Source organism: Theropithecus gelada, chromosome 1, assembly GCF_003255815.1.
Source record: "Theropithecus gelada isolate Dixy chromosome 1, Tgel_1.0, whole genome shotgun sequence".
In the NCBI taxonomy this organism is placed as follows: Eukaryota; Metazoa; Chordata; class Mammalia; order Primates; family Cercopithecidae; genus Theropithecus; species Theropithecus gelada.
Genome location: NC_037668.1, coordinates 63,776,320 through 63,792,345, shown reverse-complemented (window position 1 = coordinate 63,792,345; position 16,026 = coordinate 63,776,320). Strand labels below are relative to the sequence as shown.

Below are 16,026 nucleotides of genomic sequence, written 5' to 3'. Positions count from 1 at the left end.
CCCCTTTTTATTGAGACCTCTGATCACTCACCTGTGAACTGGGATGGGAGAGTGGGCAGGTCTTTCAATTCCATGCTACCACCTAGCCCTCCTCTGCTGGTCGCCCCTAGGACAGGACTGTTTCGGAGACCAGGACTGCTGGGAGGGTCCCTGCTAGCTGATGTCCTTTCACCTCTTCAGGCATTGCTGGGGGCCTGAAGTGAAGGGGTCTGCTTCTTGCCAATTATTTCTGTTGGGGCCCATTTGCTGCACACCACCGCCACCCTGCCACCATTGGTCTGAAAGACCCCGGAGCACTCCCCACTCCCAGCCGGTCTCCTTGGCCTCCCTGGGAGGAGGCCCAGGCTGCCACAAAATGCTGACTTGGACGAAATGCTGTTTTATGGGGATTTGCTGAAAAGGGGGGAAATCCCCGTTAAGGACTTGCAGCTGTCCAAACACCGCGTCTACCCGAGGCCGCCACCGCGCCATCCTCTGAATCAGCGTCTCCTGTGTGCGTCCCACCTCGGGCTCCGTGCCCCTGCCAGCCCTGCCTTCTTCCTGCCTTCATTTCCCAAGAGGTCACCAGAGAGGGTGATGGCTTACCCAGGGTCACAGGGTCACACAGTCAGTCACAGGCAGAGCCAGGCTTGAGCCTCAGAGCCCTGCCTCTGACCGCTGACAGCCCTGCTTGGCCACTGTTCCCCATGGGGAGAGCAAAGAACACACAGATGAAGTGTCCTCCCCTGCACACCTCTAATCCCAGAGCAGATGGTTCTTAGTTGAGGTCCTATGATTGAGGCCATGTGAGTGTTCCTCGCTCTTCCCGTTCTAGCCCAGATGAGCCCCTTGGACCTGAGGAGTGGACTCCCTGGGCGAATGTGACATGTATCTGTGCAAAGCCGAGGAAAGGACTGAGTGTGTTTTTGGTGTGCCCTTTAAATCTGATGGTGAATTAAGTTCATCAAACACTGTGGAGCATCTCTGTGTGCCAGCCAAGCCCTGTACAGGGCAGAGTGGGGGAGTGTGGCGGGAAGAGAGTTGGAGAGCTAGGGGAGGAAACAAGAGCGATGACGGGGACCTTTGGGTATCGGCAGGCCTCAAGGGAGGCGTCCAGCCAGTTTCCCAAGTGTCGAGAGGGCAGAATGTACCGAGGCCAGAGAGCCCCAGGAAGGCCAGCCTGTGTGCAGGAAGCCGGGGAGGTCAGGGGGCATGGACTGCAGTGAAAAGGAGGCAGGTGGGCAGTGGGGTCAGAGGTGTCCAGGCCCCTGTGGCTCTGGTGGTGCTGAGGTGGAGGCAAACCGTCGTCCCTGGGCTGCCGGTTGCACCATTCCAGCGGGGATCGTTTCTTTTGTAGTCCCTTGAATAGGCTACACACACCCTTCTCACCGCTGTGGGCCAGTGCGCACTCCCCAGCCCCACCCAGATGGGTGCATGCCAGGTTCCAGCTCTAAGAGCTAGGGTGAGCCTCCCCTCAAGCCCACAGGCGCTTGGAGTTGGAAGAGAGACTCTTCTGTTTGCGTCTTTCTCTGCTGTTGCTCTCTGCCTTGCTCTCCCTCCATGGCACTACATCAGAGTGGCTAGGAGCTCGGGTTTTTTATTTTTATTTTTATTTTTATTTTGAGACAGGGTCTCACTCTGTCACCCAGGCTGGAGTGCAGTGGTGCAATCAAGGCTCACTGCAGCCTCCAACTCCCAGGCTCAAGCGATCCTCCCACCTCAGCCTTCCAAGTCGCTGGGACTACAGGTGCACCACCATGCCTGGGTAATTTTTTAAATTTTTAGTGGAGATAAGGTCTCACTACATTGCCCAGGCTGGTCTTGAACTCCTGAACTCAAGTGATCCTCCCATCTCAGCCTCCCAAAAGTGCTGGCATTACAGGTGTGAGCCACTGCGTCCAGCTGAGCTCAGGTTCTTAATGGGCCTCTTCGGAAATCCCTGAGTCTCCTCATTTGTGGACTAGCACCTCCTGCCCAGGGACACTGTTGCGTGTAAAGCCTCATGGCGGTTCCTGACACTTGGTCTTCCAGCTGCAGTCCTCACTCGGACCCTCCTCACTCATGACGACACCTCTTTGGAGTCCTGGCATCAGACCTGACCTCAGCGAGAGGAACACAGTGCAGAATGGAAGGGTCTGGGATGCGGCAAATTCAGGGAGCCAAGAGGGTGGGTCAAGGACACTTGCTGGAGGACCCACATTACCAAGGAGGGAGGAAAGGTGGGCAGCTTGTGGGAGGGCCACCTGGGCTCCTGGCTGCACTTGGGGTTGTTCTTTTGGCGACCCGCTGCCTGAGCTCCTCGAAGCCCTCTTTGCCCTGAGCACCCTCCCGGCTGCGCCCTCCATCACTCCTGACCCCCAGAGGTCAGGGTTGTTCTGGATCCTCTTGTGGTGGTGTCATGACCTTGACCATGGGCTAACCAGGCCAGAGCAGCCCCTCCCCTCCGTCAACTTCCTGCCACACACTCTGCCCCTTCCATCTGCTCCCCCATCCCCCTGCCCACGTGCCAAGAACATCATTCTGGTTCTGTGCACATGTGGGAAGCCCCCGAGCTCGGGTGGCCAGTGCAGGAGGGCCTTCCCCTGCACAGGAGAGTGGGCATGGTGTGGTGGTTAGGGGCTGGAACTCAGGACTCGGACTGCCTGACCTTAGGCTCTCACTGTGATGCTTTTGGCGAGTGGCCCCCTCAGGCGGTTTCCTCATCTCTTGTTTTTTTTTTATTTTGTAATTTATTTTTTATTTTTTGAGACAGAGTCTCTCTCTGTCACCCAAGCTGGAGTGCAGCGGTGCCATCTCAGCTCACTGCAACCTCTGCCTCCTGGGTTCAAGTGATTCTCCAGCCTCAGCCTCCCGAGTAGCTGGAATTACAGCCACCATGCTTGGCTTATATTGTTTTTGTTTTTTGTTTTTTGTGTTTGAGATGGAGTCTCGCTCTGTCGCCCAGGCTGGAGTGCAGTGGCGTGATCTCGGGTCACTGCAAGCTCTGCCTCCCAGGTTCACGCCATTCTCCTGCCTCAGCCTCCCGAGTAGCTGGGACTACAGGCGTCTGTCCACCATGCCTGGCTAATTTTTTGTATTTTTAGTAGAGACGGAGTTTCACAATGTTGGCCAGGCTGGTCTTGAACTCCTGACCTCAGGTGATCCGCCTGCCTCGGCTTCCCAACGTGCTGGGATTACAGGTGAGCCACTGCGCCCTGCCTCCTCATCTCTCTCTGTCTCTATTTTTTTTTTTTTTTTGTGAGACAGGGTCTTGCTGCTGCTCAGGCTGGAGTGCAGTGGCACAAACATGGCTCACTGCAGCCTCTACCTCCTGGGCTCAAGTGATCTTCCTGCCTCAGCCTCCTGAGTAGCCAGGACTACAGACCCGCGCCACCATGTCTGGCTAACTTTTTAATTTTTTTGGTAGAGACAGGGTTTCACTATGTGCCCAGAGTGATCTCAAAGTCTTGGGCTCAAGTGATCTTCCTGCCTAGACCTCCCAAAGTGTTAGGATTACAAGTGTGAGCCACCATGCCTGACCAGTTTCCTCATCTCTAAAACAGGGATAACATATCTCACAGGCTTGTATGAGGATTCCATGTAAAGCATGAGGCCAGTGCCTGGCAAGGTGCCCCAGCAGCATTCCCCAGTGGGTCAGGCCTGTGTAACATGGCCTTGATGGGTTCTGCCATCAATCAGAGCAAGGTGAGGTGGGCGGCCTATGCTGAGGGGAGGCTCTGGGCGAGGCCTCAGCTGACACTTAGACTCTTATAGTTGGAGCTTCCATTCCTTCCTCTGTAAAATGGGGGTAATAACTGCAGGATCTTCATGGGTTCGTTGAGGGGATTAAAGTGAGCTGTGGCCTTTGAGGCCTGGATCACTCCTTGGCACACAGGGACAGATGTGTCAGGTATTACTATGATGCCGAAGCTCAGGAAGGTTAAATGACTCACCTGAGGTTACAGAGTGGGTTGGTGGTAGAACTGGGATTCGAACATGAGAGCTGACAGGTCCGTGGATCTTCTCTGGAGCCCTGCATTCATTCCCGCAAAGCTCCATGTGATCCTGGTCTCGGAGGAACAGGGACCTCAAGCCCAGACCCAGCCTGGCCCGAGGGAGGCCTTCTCCCCGCACACATCCCCAGACGCGCACAACCCACCCTCGAACTCCGCTTGTTGCCAGGCACAGGTGCAGAGAGGTCCCTGCAGAGGGTGAGGGGAACCCAGAGCAGGAATTGGAGGGGAAGTGGGACTTTCCTCGGGTGTGAAAAACACCAAATGGAACCGCCTTCGAATAATGGGAGCCCACTCTGAGCCAGGCGTGAAATCTCTACCTGTCACAGCAGTTCCAAGAAGCAGGTTTTAACCCACTTTATTTTTAATTAATTAATTAATGTATTTATTTATTTATTTTGAGGCAGAGTCTCATTCTGTTACCAGGCTGGAGTGCAGTGGCACGATCTCGGCTCATTGCAAACTCCACCTCCCTGGTTCAAGCGATTCTTCTGCCTCAGCCTCCTGAGTAGCTGGGACTACAGGTGCATGCCACCACGTCCAGCTAATTTTTGTATTTTTAGTAGAGATGAGGGTTCACCATGTTGGCCAGGATGGTCTCGATCTCCTGACCTCAGGTGATCCACTCACCTCAGCCTCCCAAAGTGCTGAGATTTACAGGCATGAGCCACTGTGCCCGGCCTATTTTTTATTTTTTGAGGCGGAGTTTTGCTCTTGTCACCCAGGTTGGAGTACAATGGCACAATCTCGGTTCACCTCAAGCTCCGCCTCCCGGGTTCAAGCAATTCTCCTGCTGCAGCCTCCCAAGAAACTGGGATTACAGGTGCCTGCTGCCCTGCCGGGCCATTTTTTGTATTTTTAGTGGAGATGGAGTTTCATCATGTTGGCCAGGCTGGTCCTGAACTCCTGACCTCAGGTGATCTGCCTGCCTCAGCCTCCCAAAGTGCTGGGATTACAGTCATGAGCCACAGTGCCTGGTTAACCCACTTTGAAAAAATAACAGGTGGGACCTGGGTGTGGTGGCTCACGCCTGTAATCCCAGCATTTTGGGAGGCTGAGGTGGGTGGATTACCTGAGGTCAGGAGTTTGAGACCAGCCTGGCCAACACAGTGAAACCCCCTCTCTACTAAAAGTACAAAAATTAGCCCGGCGTGGTGGTGTGCGCCTGTAATCCCAGCTACTCTGGAGGCAGAGGCAGGAGAATAGCTTGAGCCCAGGAGGCAGAGGTTGCAGTGAGCCGAGATTGTGCCATTGCATTCCAGCCTGGGTGACAGCAGCGAAACTCTGTCTCAAAAAAAAAAAAGAAAAGAAAAGAAAAAAAAAAAACAGATGCGGGTCTGGTGTGGTGGTCCATACCTGTAATCTCAGCACTTTGGGAGGCTGAGGCGGGCGGATCACAAGGTCAGGAGATCAGGACCATCCTGGCTAACACGTTGAAACCCCATCTCTACTAAAAATACAAAAAGTTAGTTGGGTGTGGTGGTGGGCACCTGTAGTCTCAGCTACTTGGGAGGCTGAGGCAGGAGAATGGCGTGAACCCGGGAGGCAGAGCTTGCAGTGAGCCAAGATCACATCACTGCACTCCAGCCTGGGCAACAGAGCGAGACTCCATCTCAAAAACAAACAAACAAACAAACAAAAACCAGGTGTGTTGCTGTGGCTCACGCCTGTAATCCCAACACTTTGGGAGGTTGAGGTGAGAGGATCGCTTGAGCCCAGGAGTTCGAGACCAGCTTGGACAACATGGTGAAACCCTGTCTCTACGAAAAATAGAAAAAATTAGCCAGGTATGGTGGCACATGCCTGTGGCCCCAGCTACTCTGGAGGCTGAGGCGGGAGGAGCACTTGAGCCTGGGAGGTTGAGACCAGCCTGGGCAACAAAGTGAGACCTCGTCTGTACAAAAAAATTTCTTTTTATAGCTGAACCTGGTGGCGTATGCCTGTAGTTCCGGCTCCTCTGGAGGCTGAGATGAGAGGATCGCTTGAGCCCAGGAAGTCGAGGATTCAGTGAACTGTGATTCTGCCTCTGTACTCCAGCCTGGGCAACAGAGCAAGACCCTGTCTCAGAAAACAAAATCAAAAAAACTTTCTGGCTGGGCATGGTGGCTCATGCTTATAATCCCAGAAATTTTGGAGGCCAAAGTGGGAGAACTGCTTGAGCCCAGGGGATTGAGACCAGCCTGGGCAACACAGTGAGACCCTGTCTTTACGTAAAATAGAAAAAATTAGCCAGGCATGGTGGCACGTGCCTGTGGTCCCAGCTACTTGGGAGGCTGAGGTGGGAAGATTGCTTGAGCCTGGGAGGCGGTGGCTGCAGTGAGCCATGATTGTGCCAACTGTATTCCAGTCTGGGCAACAGAGTGACACTGCGTATCCAAAAACGAAATAAAATAACAGCTTTAGGCCAGGTGCAGTGGCTCACGCCTGTAATTCCTGCTCTTTGGGAGGCTGAGGCAAGCTGATCACTAGAGGTCAGGAGTTCAAGACCAGCCTGGCCAACATGGTAAGACCCTGTCTCTACTAAAAAATACAAAAATTAACCAGGCGTGGTGGCACATGCCTATAATTCCAGCTACTCCGGAGGCTGAGGCAGGAGAATCATTTGAACCCGGGAGGTGGAGGTTGCTGTGAACTGAGATCACGCCACTGTGCTCTAGACTGCACGAAAGACTGAGACTCCATCTCAAAAAAGAAAAAGAGAGCAGAATTCACCCCCTGAGCCACCTGTTTGCCACCTTGGCTTTAGATGCCCCCTTTTTTTTTTTTTCCTGAGACGGATCTCACTCTGTCCCCCAGGCTGGAGTGCAGTGGGACAATCTCGGCTCACTGCAGCTTCTGCCTCCTGGGTTCAAGCAATTTTCCTGCCTCAGCCTCCCAAGTAGCTGGGATTATAGGTTCACGCCACCACGCCCGGCTAATTTTTGTATTTTTAGTAGAGACTGGGTTTCCACCATGTTGACCAGGCTGGTCACAAACTCCTGACCTCAAGTGATTCACCCACCTCAGCCACCCAAAGTGTTGGGATTACAGGTGTGAGCCACCACACCGGGCTAGATGCTGGTATTCCTGAGGATGATCATTTGCCCTTCTGACTCACAATTCTGAAATAAATCACATCAATTCTGAGGACTTAAATTACTGCCTCGGTGAGAGGCTGTGTGGTGTATTTAAGAGCATAGATCCAGAGCTGGATTACTGGAGTTGAAACCTTGGCTCTGGCACTTAGTAACTGTGTAGCTTTGATTACCTCACACAACTGTTTTTTGGTCTTATGTTGTCCAAGACACTGCCTGGGATTACAGGCATTAGCCACTGCACCCCACCTGCATACAACCTTTTGTTCCCTCATCTGTAAAATGGCAAGAGTGAAGGCACATACCTCATAGGGTTATTGTGAGGAATCAATAAGTAAATGTATATAAAGATCCAACAGGCCGGGCATGGTGGCTCACGCCTGTAATCCCAGCACTTTGGGAGGCCGAGGTGGGCGGATCACAGGGTCAGGAGATCGAGACCACAGTGAAACTCTATCTCTACTATAAATACAAAAAATTAGCTGGGCATGGTGGCAGGCCTTTGTACCCCTGTAATCCCAGCTACTCAGGAAGCTGAGGCAGGAGAATCTCTTGAACCCAGGAGGGAGAGCTTACAGTGAGCAGAGATGGCACCACTGCACTCCAGCCTAGGCGACAGAACAAGACTCCATCTCAAAAACAACAACAACAACAACAAAAAAACAAAACAAAAAAACCCCAGCTTTATAGAGATACAATTCACACATCATACAATTGGCCCATTCAGTGTACACTGCAGTGTTTTTTTTACTGTGTTCATAGAGCTGTGCAACTATCACCACAATGATTTTTTGAACATTTTCATCTCCCCTAAAAGAAACCCTGGGCCCATTAGTCGTCACTTCCCATCTCCTCCTCCCCCGGCCTTAGGCAGCCACTGATCCAATTCCTGTCTCTATGGATTTGCCTATTCTGGCCATTTCATAGAGATGGAATCACACAACATGTGCATTCCATATCTCACTTTTCACTGTTTTCAAGACTCATCTGTGTTGTAGCAGGTGTCAAGACTTCCTTCCTCTTATATATATATTTTTTGAGACGAGGTCTCACTCTGTCGCCCAGGCTGGAGTGCAGCTCACTGCAATCTCCACCTCCTGGGTTCAAGTGATCCTCCCTCTTCAGCCCCTGAGTAGCTGGGACCACAGCACGCCCACACTTGGCTAATTTTTTGTTTGTTTTTTGTAGAGATGGGGTTTCACCAGGTTGCCCAGACTAGTCTCAAACTCCTGGGCTTAAGCAATTCACCCGCCTCTGCCTCCTAACATACTGGGATTACAGGCATGAGCTACTGTGCTTAGCCTATTTATAGATATATTTTTAAATCTGGGGTCTTGCTATGTTGCCTAGGCTGGTTTTAAATTCAGGGCTCAAGCAATCCTCCCACCTCAGCCTCCCGAGTAGCTGGGACTACTGCAGGTGCACACCACCATGCCCAGCCTGTACTTCATTCATTTTCATTGCTGAGTAATATTCCATTGTATGGCAGTACCACATTTTCTTTGTCCATGGACATTTGCATTGTCTCTACTTTTGGCTGCTGTGAATATGGCTCTTATGCACATTCACATACAGGTTATTGTGTGGACATCCTCTCTCATTTCACGGATGAGGAGACCTCCTGCCCAGGCTCCCGCAGCTGGGAAGGGGAAGGGGAAGACTGCCTGGCCGGTTCCGGAGTCTGTGCTTCTTCCCCACCCAAGCTTTGTTCTCTGAGTTGAGCCAAATGCTGTGACAAGCATAGGTCAGGGCACAAAGAAGCGAGGCTTTATAGAGGAAGGGATGACAGCTTCCTAGGGCCATAAAAGATGAGTAGGGGAGGAAGATAACATCGCAGGCAGAGAAATAGCAGGCGCAAAGGCCAGAACTATTAAGGTGCCCGGTGCCTGGGAACTTCAAGTTCTGGTTTACTGGGTGGAGGTGTGGGGAGGTGAGGGGTAAAGAAAGGGATAGCAGGCAATAGAGTTGGAGACACAGGCACAGAGTAGGTTAGAAAGGCCTTGAATGCAGGCTGGGCGCGGTGGCTCATGCCTGTAACCCTAACACTTTGGGAGGCTGAGGCAACCAGATCACCTGAGGTCAGGAGTTCGAGACCAGCCTGGACAACATGGCGAAACCCCATCTCTATTAAGAATACAAAAATTGGCCGGGCACGGTGGCTCACGCCTGTAATCCCAGCAGTTTGGGAGGCCGAGGCGGGTGGATCACAAGGTCAGAAGATGGAGACCATCCTGGCTAACACGGTGAAACCCCGTCTCTACTAAAAATACAAAAGAAAGGAGACGGGCGTGGTGGCGGGCGCCTGTAGTCCCAGCTACTCAGGAGGCTGAGGCAGGAGAATGGCGTGAACCTGGGAGGCGGAACTTGCAGTGAGCCGAGATGGCGCCACTGCACTCCAGTCTGGGTGACAGAGTGAGATTCCATCTCAAAAAAAAAAAAAAAAAAAAAAAAAAGCCAGGCGTGGTGGCACACGCCTATAATTCCAGCTACTTGGGAGGCTAAGGCATGAGAATCACTTGAACCTGGGAGGCGGATGTTGCAGTGAGCCAGGATGGTGCCATTGCACATTGCACTGGGAGAGCAAAATTATGTCTCAGAAAAAAAAAAAAAAGCCTTGAATGCTATAGTAAGCACCATAGACTTGATCCCAAAGGTGTGTGGCAGGCAGTCCAGAAGAGCATCAGCAGAAGGTAGAGTCAGACAGACCTAAGACAAATCCTAGCTCTGCTTCCTCAAGGCCTTTGCTTTAGTTTTATCATCTGGAAAATGGAGATGACAATAATAATACTTTGTTAAAGTGTTTTGAGCATTAAGTGAGTTCATGTCCCTAAGAGCTCAGCCTAGTGCCTGGCAGACAGCTGGCCCAGCAATGGAAATGGGTGTTGACATCCAAGAGCTTTTAGCAGGGGAGGTCAGACTGCTCTAGAAGGCACGCCTGGCTGCAGAGTGACTGGCTGGTTTTGAGGAGGCGCTGTCCTGGGGAGGCTGGGCCCTCGGAGATGGTTGGGGAGATGCACAGCCACAGGCATGGTCTGAAGAAGTTTAGGAGGTGGCTTAGGGAGACCCCCACGACTTTGGAAATTGCTTGTGAATAATATCTAAATTCGGAATTGCTTCTCAGTCTTTTGACTATGGAGTGTAATCTCTAAATTCTGATCTTTTGGTGACCCCGGGTCTGGTGCCAAACCACCGAGGGCTGGCTTGATGACTTTCTCTGTTCTTCTCTGCAGCACGTCCGCGGACGCCATGCGGGGGACTCTGACACCCCTGTCTTCGCTGCTGCTGCTGCTACTGGTGCTGGGGTGTGGGCCGCGGACGTCCTCTGGTGGCGGGGCCGGCGGGGCAGCAGGCTATGCCCCGGTGAAGTACATCCAGCCCATGCAGAAAGGACCTGTGGGACCGCCCTTCCGTGAGGGCAAAGGCCAGTACCTGGGTGAGAGCCTCCTCACCCCACAGTGCCTCAAATCGCTCCCAACCCCCGAATCCCCTGCCTCCCTGACAGCCATCAGATCTCAGGTGCCCCCCACAGCCCCTCATTCCTCACCAATCTTCCCACCTCCACTGTTTTTCCTAATACCCCAGAGGGCCTGGAAACGGGTGCAGTTGGCTGGCACAGGTGGTCTTCCCAGGGGCAGATGAACTGGGAAGTTGGGAGGTGGGGCTCTGCTCCCACCGGCTCTAAGGTGGGCTGCTGGTGCCACCTGGTGGCCACTCCACCTTCAGGTCATGCAGGGATGAGAGGTGAGAATCAGCCAGGCTCATGGAGGAGGCCCAGCCTGGGTAGGTTGGGTGTTAGGAGCCCTTGGTGAGGACACCCTGTCGCCCCCAACCACCCCCAAAGCCTGTCTTCCATGAGAGCAAGGAGGGGCAGCCCCATTCTTCCTCTCCCGCGTACCTCATACTGGAATGGGGAAGGGGTAGATGGGGTCCCCTGTCCCCACAGTTCAGGCCCCTGACTGTCCCCTTCTCTTTCTTTTTCAGAAATGCCTCTACCGCTGCTGCCAATGGACCTGAAGGGAGAGCCTGGCCCCCCCGGGAAGCCTGGGCCTCGGGGTCCCCCTGGTCCCCCTGGCTTCCCAGGAAAACCAGGCACGGGAAAGCCAGGACTCCATGGGCAGCCTGGCCCTGCTGGCCCCCCTGGCTTCTCCCGGATGGGCAAGGCTGGTCCCCCAGGGCTCCCTGGCAAGGTCGGACCACCAGGGCAGCCGGGGCTTCGGGGGGAGCCAGGAATACGAGGGGACCAGGGCCTCCGGGGGCCCCCAGGACCCCCTGGCCTCCCGGGCCCCTCAGGCATTACTATCCCTGGAAAACCAGGTGCCCAGGGGGTGCCAGGGCCCCCAGGATTCCAGGGGGAGCCAGGGCCCCAGGGGGAGCCTGGGCCCCCAGGTGATCGAGGCCTCAAGGGGGATCATGGAGTGGGCCAGCCCGGGCTGCCTGGGGCCCCAGGGCAGGGGGGTGCCCCTGGCCCCCCGGGCCTCCCTGGTGCAGCTGGCCTAGGCAAACCCGGTTTGGATGGGCTTCCTGGGGCCCCAGGAGACAAGGGTGAGTCTGGGCCTCCTGGAGTTCCAGGCCCCAGGGGGGAGCCAGGGGCTGTGGGCCCAAAAGGACCCCCTGGAGTAGATGGTGTGGGGGTCCCAGGGGCAGCAGGGTTGCCAGGGCCACAGGGCCCATCAGGGGCCAAAGGGGAACCAGGGACCCGGGGCCCCCCTGGGCTGATAGGCCCCACTGGCTATGGGATGCCAGGACTGCCAGGCCCCAAGGGGGACAGGGGCCCAGCTGGGGTCCCAGGGCTCTTGGGGGACAGGGGTGAGCCAGGGGAGGATGGGGAGCCAGGGGAGCAGGGCCCACAGGGTCTTGGGGGTCCCCCTGGACTTCCTGGGTCTGCAGGGCTTCCTGGCAGACGTGGCCCCCCTGGGCCTAAGGGTGAGGCAGGGCCTGGAGGACCCCCAGGAGTGCCTGGCATTCGAGGTGACCAGGGGCCTAGTGGCCTGGCTGGGAAACCAGGGCTCCCAGGTGAGAGGGGACTTCCTGGGGCCCATGGACCCCCTGGACCAACTGGGCCCAAGGGTGAGCCGGGTTTCACAGGCCGCCCTGGAGGACCAGGGGTGGCAGGAGCCCTGGGGCAGAAAGGTGACTTGGGGCTCCCTGGGCAGCCTGGCCTGAGGGGTCCCTCAGGAATCCCAGGACTCCAGGGTCCAGCTGGCCCTATTGGGCCTCAAGGTCTGCCAGGCCTGAAGGGTGAACCAGGCCTGCCAGGGCCCCCTGGAGAGGGGAAAGCAGGGGAACCTGGCACGGCTGGGCCCACGGGGCCCCCAGGGCTCCCTGGCTCCCCTGGAATCACAGGCCCTCCTGGGCCTCCCGGGCCTCCGGGACCCCCTGGTGCCCCTGGGGCCTTCGATGAGACTGGCATTGCAGGCTTGCACCTGCCCAATGGCGGTGTGGAGGGCGCCGTGCTGGGCAAGGGGGGCAAGCCACAATTTGGGCTGGGCGAGCTGTCTGCCCATGCCACACCGGCCTTCACTGCAGTGCTCACCTCGCCCTTCCCCGCCTCGGGCATGCCTGTGAAATTTGACCGGACTCTCTACAATGGCCACAGCGGCTACAACCCAGCCACTGGCATCTTCACCTGCCCTGTGGGCGGCGTCTACTACTTTGCTTACCATGTGCACGTCAAGGGCACCAACGTGTGGGTGGCCCTGTACAAGAACAACGTGCCGGCCACCTATACCTACGATGAATACAAGAAGGGCTACCTGGACCAGGCATCTGGCGGGGCCGTGCTCCAGCTGCGGCCCAACGACCAGGTCTGGGTGCAGATGCCGTCGGACCAGGCCAACGGCCTCTACTCCACAGAGTACATCCACTCCTCCTTTTCAGGATTCTTGCTCTGCCCCACATAACCCGCGGGGGGCCCTGCTGCCCTGGCCTCCTCCTCTTTAGTGGTAGAGCGACCTTTTCAGTTACAAAGAACCTCCATTTAAAGAAAAAAAAAAACAAAAGCTGAACAGAGGCAGCCGTGGCCTTGGCCCGAGGAGAGTGACTTGCTTTCTCCCTGCATGCAGGTTGAGATTGTTTCTGGAAGGGGCTGGCCTGAGTTTCTTTCCCCCAAATGTCTGTGCAGTGTCAGGGTTGCACCCCATGGGCCCTGGGGTACACAGCCCAGCCCCTTGTGAGTCCTGGCCTCTGCTGGGCCCTGAACGAGCTGAGAGGGAGCTCAGCTCCCCACCCCGCCACCTGGGGAGATGGCCCTTCCCACTGGCTCCCTGATGGCACCTGCTGGAGGAATGGGGCACGGCCTCCCTCACAGCCCTTGGCTGGGACTCCTCCAGCTCCCCGTGGGACCTCCAGCATATAACAGTGGACTAAGGACTGTGGGGTTTCCCTCCAAGGGAAAGGGAGAAGAGGGGACCATTGAGGTGATGAGTGTGGACGCCCTGCCAGGACTGCAGCCCCCATGGTGATGCTGTGGCATCAGACATGTCCGTGGCGGGCACAGTGCCTGTTGCCCTGGGAAAGGGCAACCCCCTTTCACTGCTCCAGTGGCAGCCATGGGGAAGGCGGTTTGTGAGGGCTCGGGGCACAGACCTGGGGCAGGAGGCAGCTCTTCACATCCATCCCCGTTTCTCCTGGGCTGCCCCCACCAGCTTTGGCTGTTTAGCTTGAGGGCAGCACAGAGGCCCCTGGGACACCTACGGGCCAGAAAGATCACCCTCTGTGAAGTGTCTAGAAGTGTCTAGCACAGATGGTGGCAGAGGCGGAATCGACCACGACCAAACATGAGCACTCCTCCCTTTCTCCCCTTCCACCTGCTGCGGGCCGGGCTCGTTTTCTCATACAACATCGTTAAGAGGATCTTTGCCACCCCAGCCAGGTGTCCCCAAGGCAGAGCCCTCGTTTGGCCCTCTCAACAAGTGCGTGCGAGCTGGGGGATGGGCAGCTCCCACTTGCTTTTCCTTGATAAGAACCATATGGTGGGTTCATCTTTGGGGGCTTCCTCTCCTTCCACCCTCCGGTTCCAATTTCCTGTTCTAAGCAGGACTAGGGCCCAGGAGGCTAAGGCTTGGAGAGAAAGGGTGCCAACAGGTCGCTTTGGAATGAGTTGGCTCTGGACGTTTCTGCCATTTTCCCCAATCGGAGCTCCTCTGCAGGAAACAGGCAGGATGCCCCTCCCAACCCCTCAGTCCCTTGTTCAAGCTGAGTGGATAAAGCTGAGATTAGCGCTGGGCATGGTAGACATTCCTGCCCGTGCAAAGATGGCCACTTTCCCCGAAACTTCAGGGCCTCGCGCTCGGCCCTCGCCAGGCCAGCCCCACTCCCTGTACCAAGTGTGACCTGGGGTCTTTCGGTCTGTGATCTTGTTGCACTGCTCCAAGTCTGGCCATGTCCAGGCGGTCCATGTTGAAATGAAGGATGGCTGCTGACTTCTGACTGGCTGAGCAGTGGGTTCCCTCAGGCTCCTTGCCGCCCCTCCTCCCCTGCCCACAATTTCTCCCAACAAAGCAGGCTGTTTGACTGCTCACTTCTTCAAAAGGAGAAATGAAAACCCAAATCTGCCCAAGTGACACTTGAAAAGGTTTTGTCTGGGGTTCCTGGTGGATTTCTTACTACCTAACGCCCAAGAGAACCAACTAAGGACTCTCAAACCATACCTGTTGGAGGTTCTTTGCTCAACCTCTTCTTCCCTAGGTCAAAGCCACTATCATCTGATGTGTTAGGGATGGGTTCTGATTGGCAGAAATTAATCAGCTCCCAATGGGAGCCCAGGGAACTAAGTAGGGTCCCAAGAAAAAAAATGGGAGCTATTTCACAGAGCTGAGCTTCTGCCGAATTTCATTCCTCAAGCCTTTCAGGAGGGGTGGTTGGCGTTTCTAAAATGTTTATGGGATTTGAGTTGCAGGTGTCCACTTAACTGACTAGCTTTGATAAACAATGTCAGATTTTAACTATGAAAACGACATTACCTTGTGCATTTTTATATTCTGATTCCTATTTTTTTTTTAAGATTAAAGTTTAAATGTTTTCCACTAGTCATTTCACTTCTAATTTGGTATAGGAAGCTTAGCTCTCTATATACCTATCATGTGCCCTGTATCACAGAAGATTCAGGAAAAATGCACTTGGGAATCAAAGAAAATGGAACTTCTTTTTGAAAAGACAAGCAACCGTGTTAACTATATTGACACAACCTCAATAAAACCTGTTGTATAAAACAGCACTTTGCTGAAACTGGTACTGACACAGAGGTATCTCAAGCCTCTGGGTTCTGTAAGGCGTCCAGGAAGCTCTCTGGGGCTCATGTGCCTGCTCTTAAGGATCGTGCACTCCTCACCAGCTCCCTAACCTGGATTTCTGTCACCACCACATCAGAAGTGCCTGATGCGCATAAGCTGCCAAGGCCGTGACCAGGCAAATGCCAAGAGGCATTTTAAGAAACCAAAGGCAGGTAGTGGCTGGAGCTGGGGGCGATGGTTCAATCTTTACTGGAATATTCTTGCAGGCGCTCAGGGGTAGTAGAGCATGACAGCTGGCTCAATAGTCCAAGGGCCAAGTTTCAACATCTGATACAAATTATGAATGAAATCATGAATCTTTGCTCCTAAGGGCCGGGCTAGTGCCAGGCCCAGTGCCGAAGACAGGTTGGGGGAGCTGTCCTGGGCGGAAAGCACCTGCTCACAGCCTGCCACGCTCAGCCATGAAAGATCTGTCCCTGGCGCTGGGGCTCTGGGTGGTGGACCTGAAGCAATCCATGTTTTGAAGAGTCCTCAGCCTGGTCAGAACCCCATCTTCACTGAAACAGATGTGCCCGACAGTGCTGAAACCGCAGGCCAGCTGCAGACTCCGCATGCTTGGCTAGCCACTAAGGCTGGATGCTCAGAGAATGTCCCTGGAATTTGAGGGGAGGCATCTTCTCCCTTTCAATTTTCTTTTCTTCAGAATGGATGCCAGTCCCAGATACTTGGGAGGCTAAGGTGGGAGGATCG

General features: G+C 54.8%; 1 protein-coding gene across 2 annotated transcripts in view; it reads left to right on the top strand.

The window, feature by feature from the left end:
- COL8A2 (collagen type VIII alpha 2 chain) overlaps window positions 1–15,257 on the top strand; it is a 32,886-nt gene extending 17,629 nt beyond the window's left edge. The window contains exons 3-4 of one of the 2 annotated variants that reach the window (XM_025363860.1): window positions 10,276–10,339; window positions 11,027–15,257. In XM_025363860.1, the coding sequence (XP_025219645.1) occupies window positions 11,029–12,945 (1,917 nt within the window). In that variant the 5' untranslated portion in view covers window positions 10,276–10,339; window positions 11,027–11,028 and the 3' untranslated portion in view covers window positions 12,946–15,257. Of the gene's footprint in view, window positions 1–10,275; window positions 10,479–11,026 lie in introns of both variants that reach the window. The other variant, XM_025363852.1, reaches the window with a different exon arrangement.
- The last annotated feature ends 769 nt before the right edge of the window (window positions 15,258–16,026 follow it).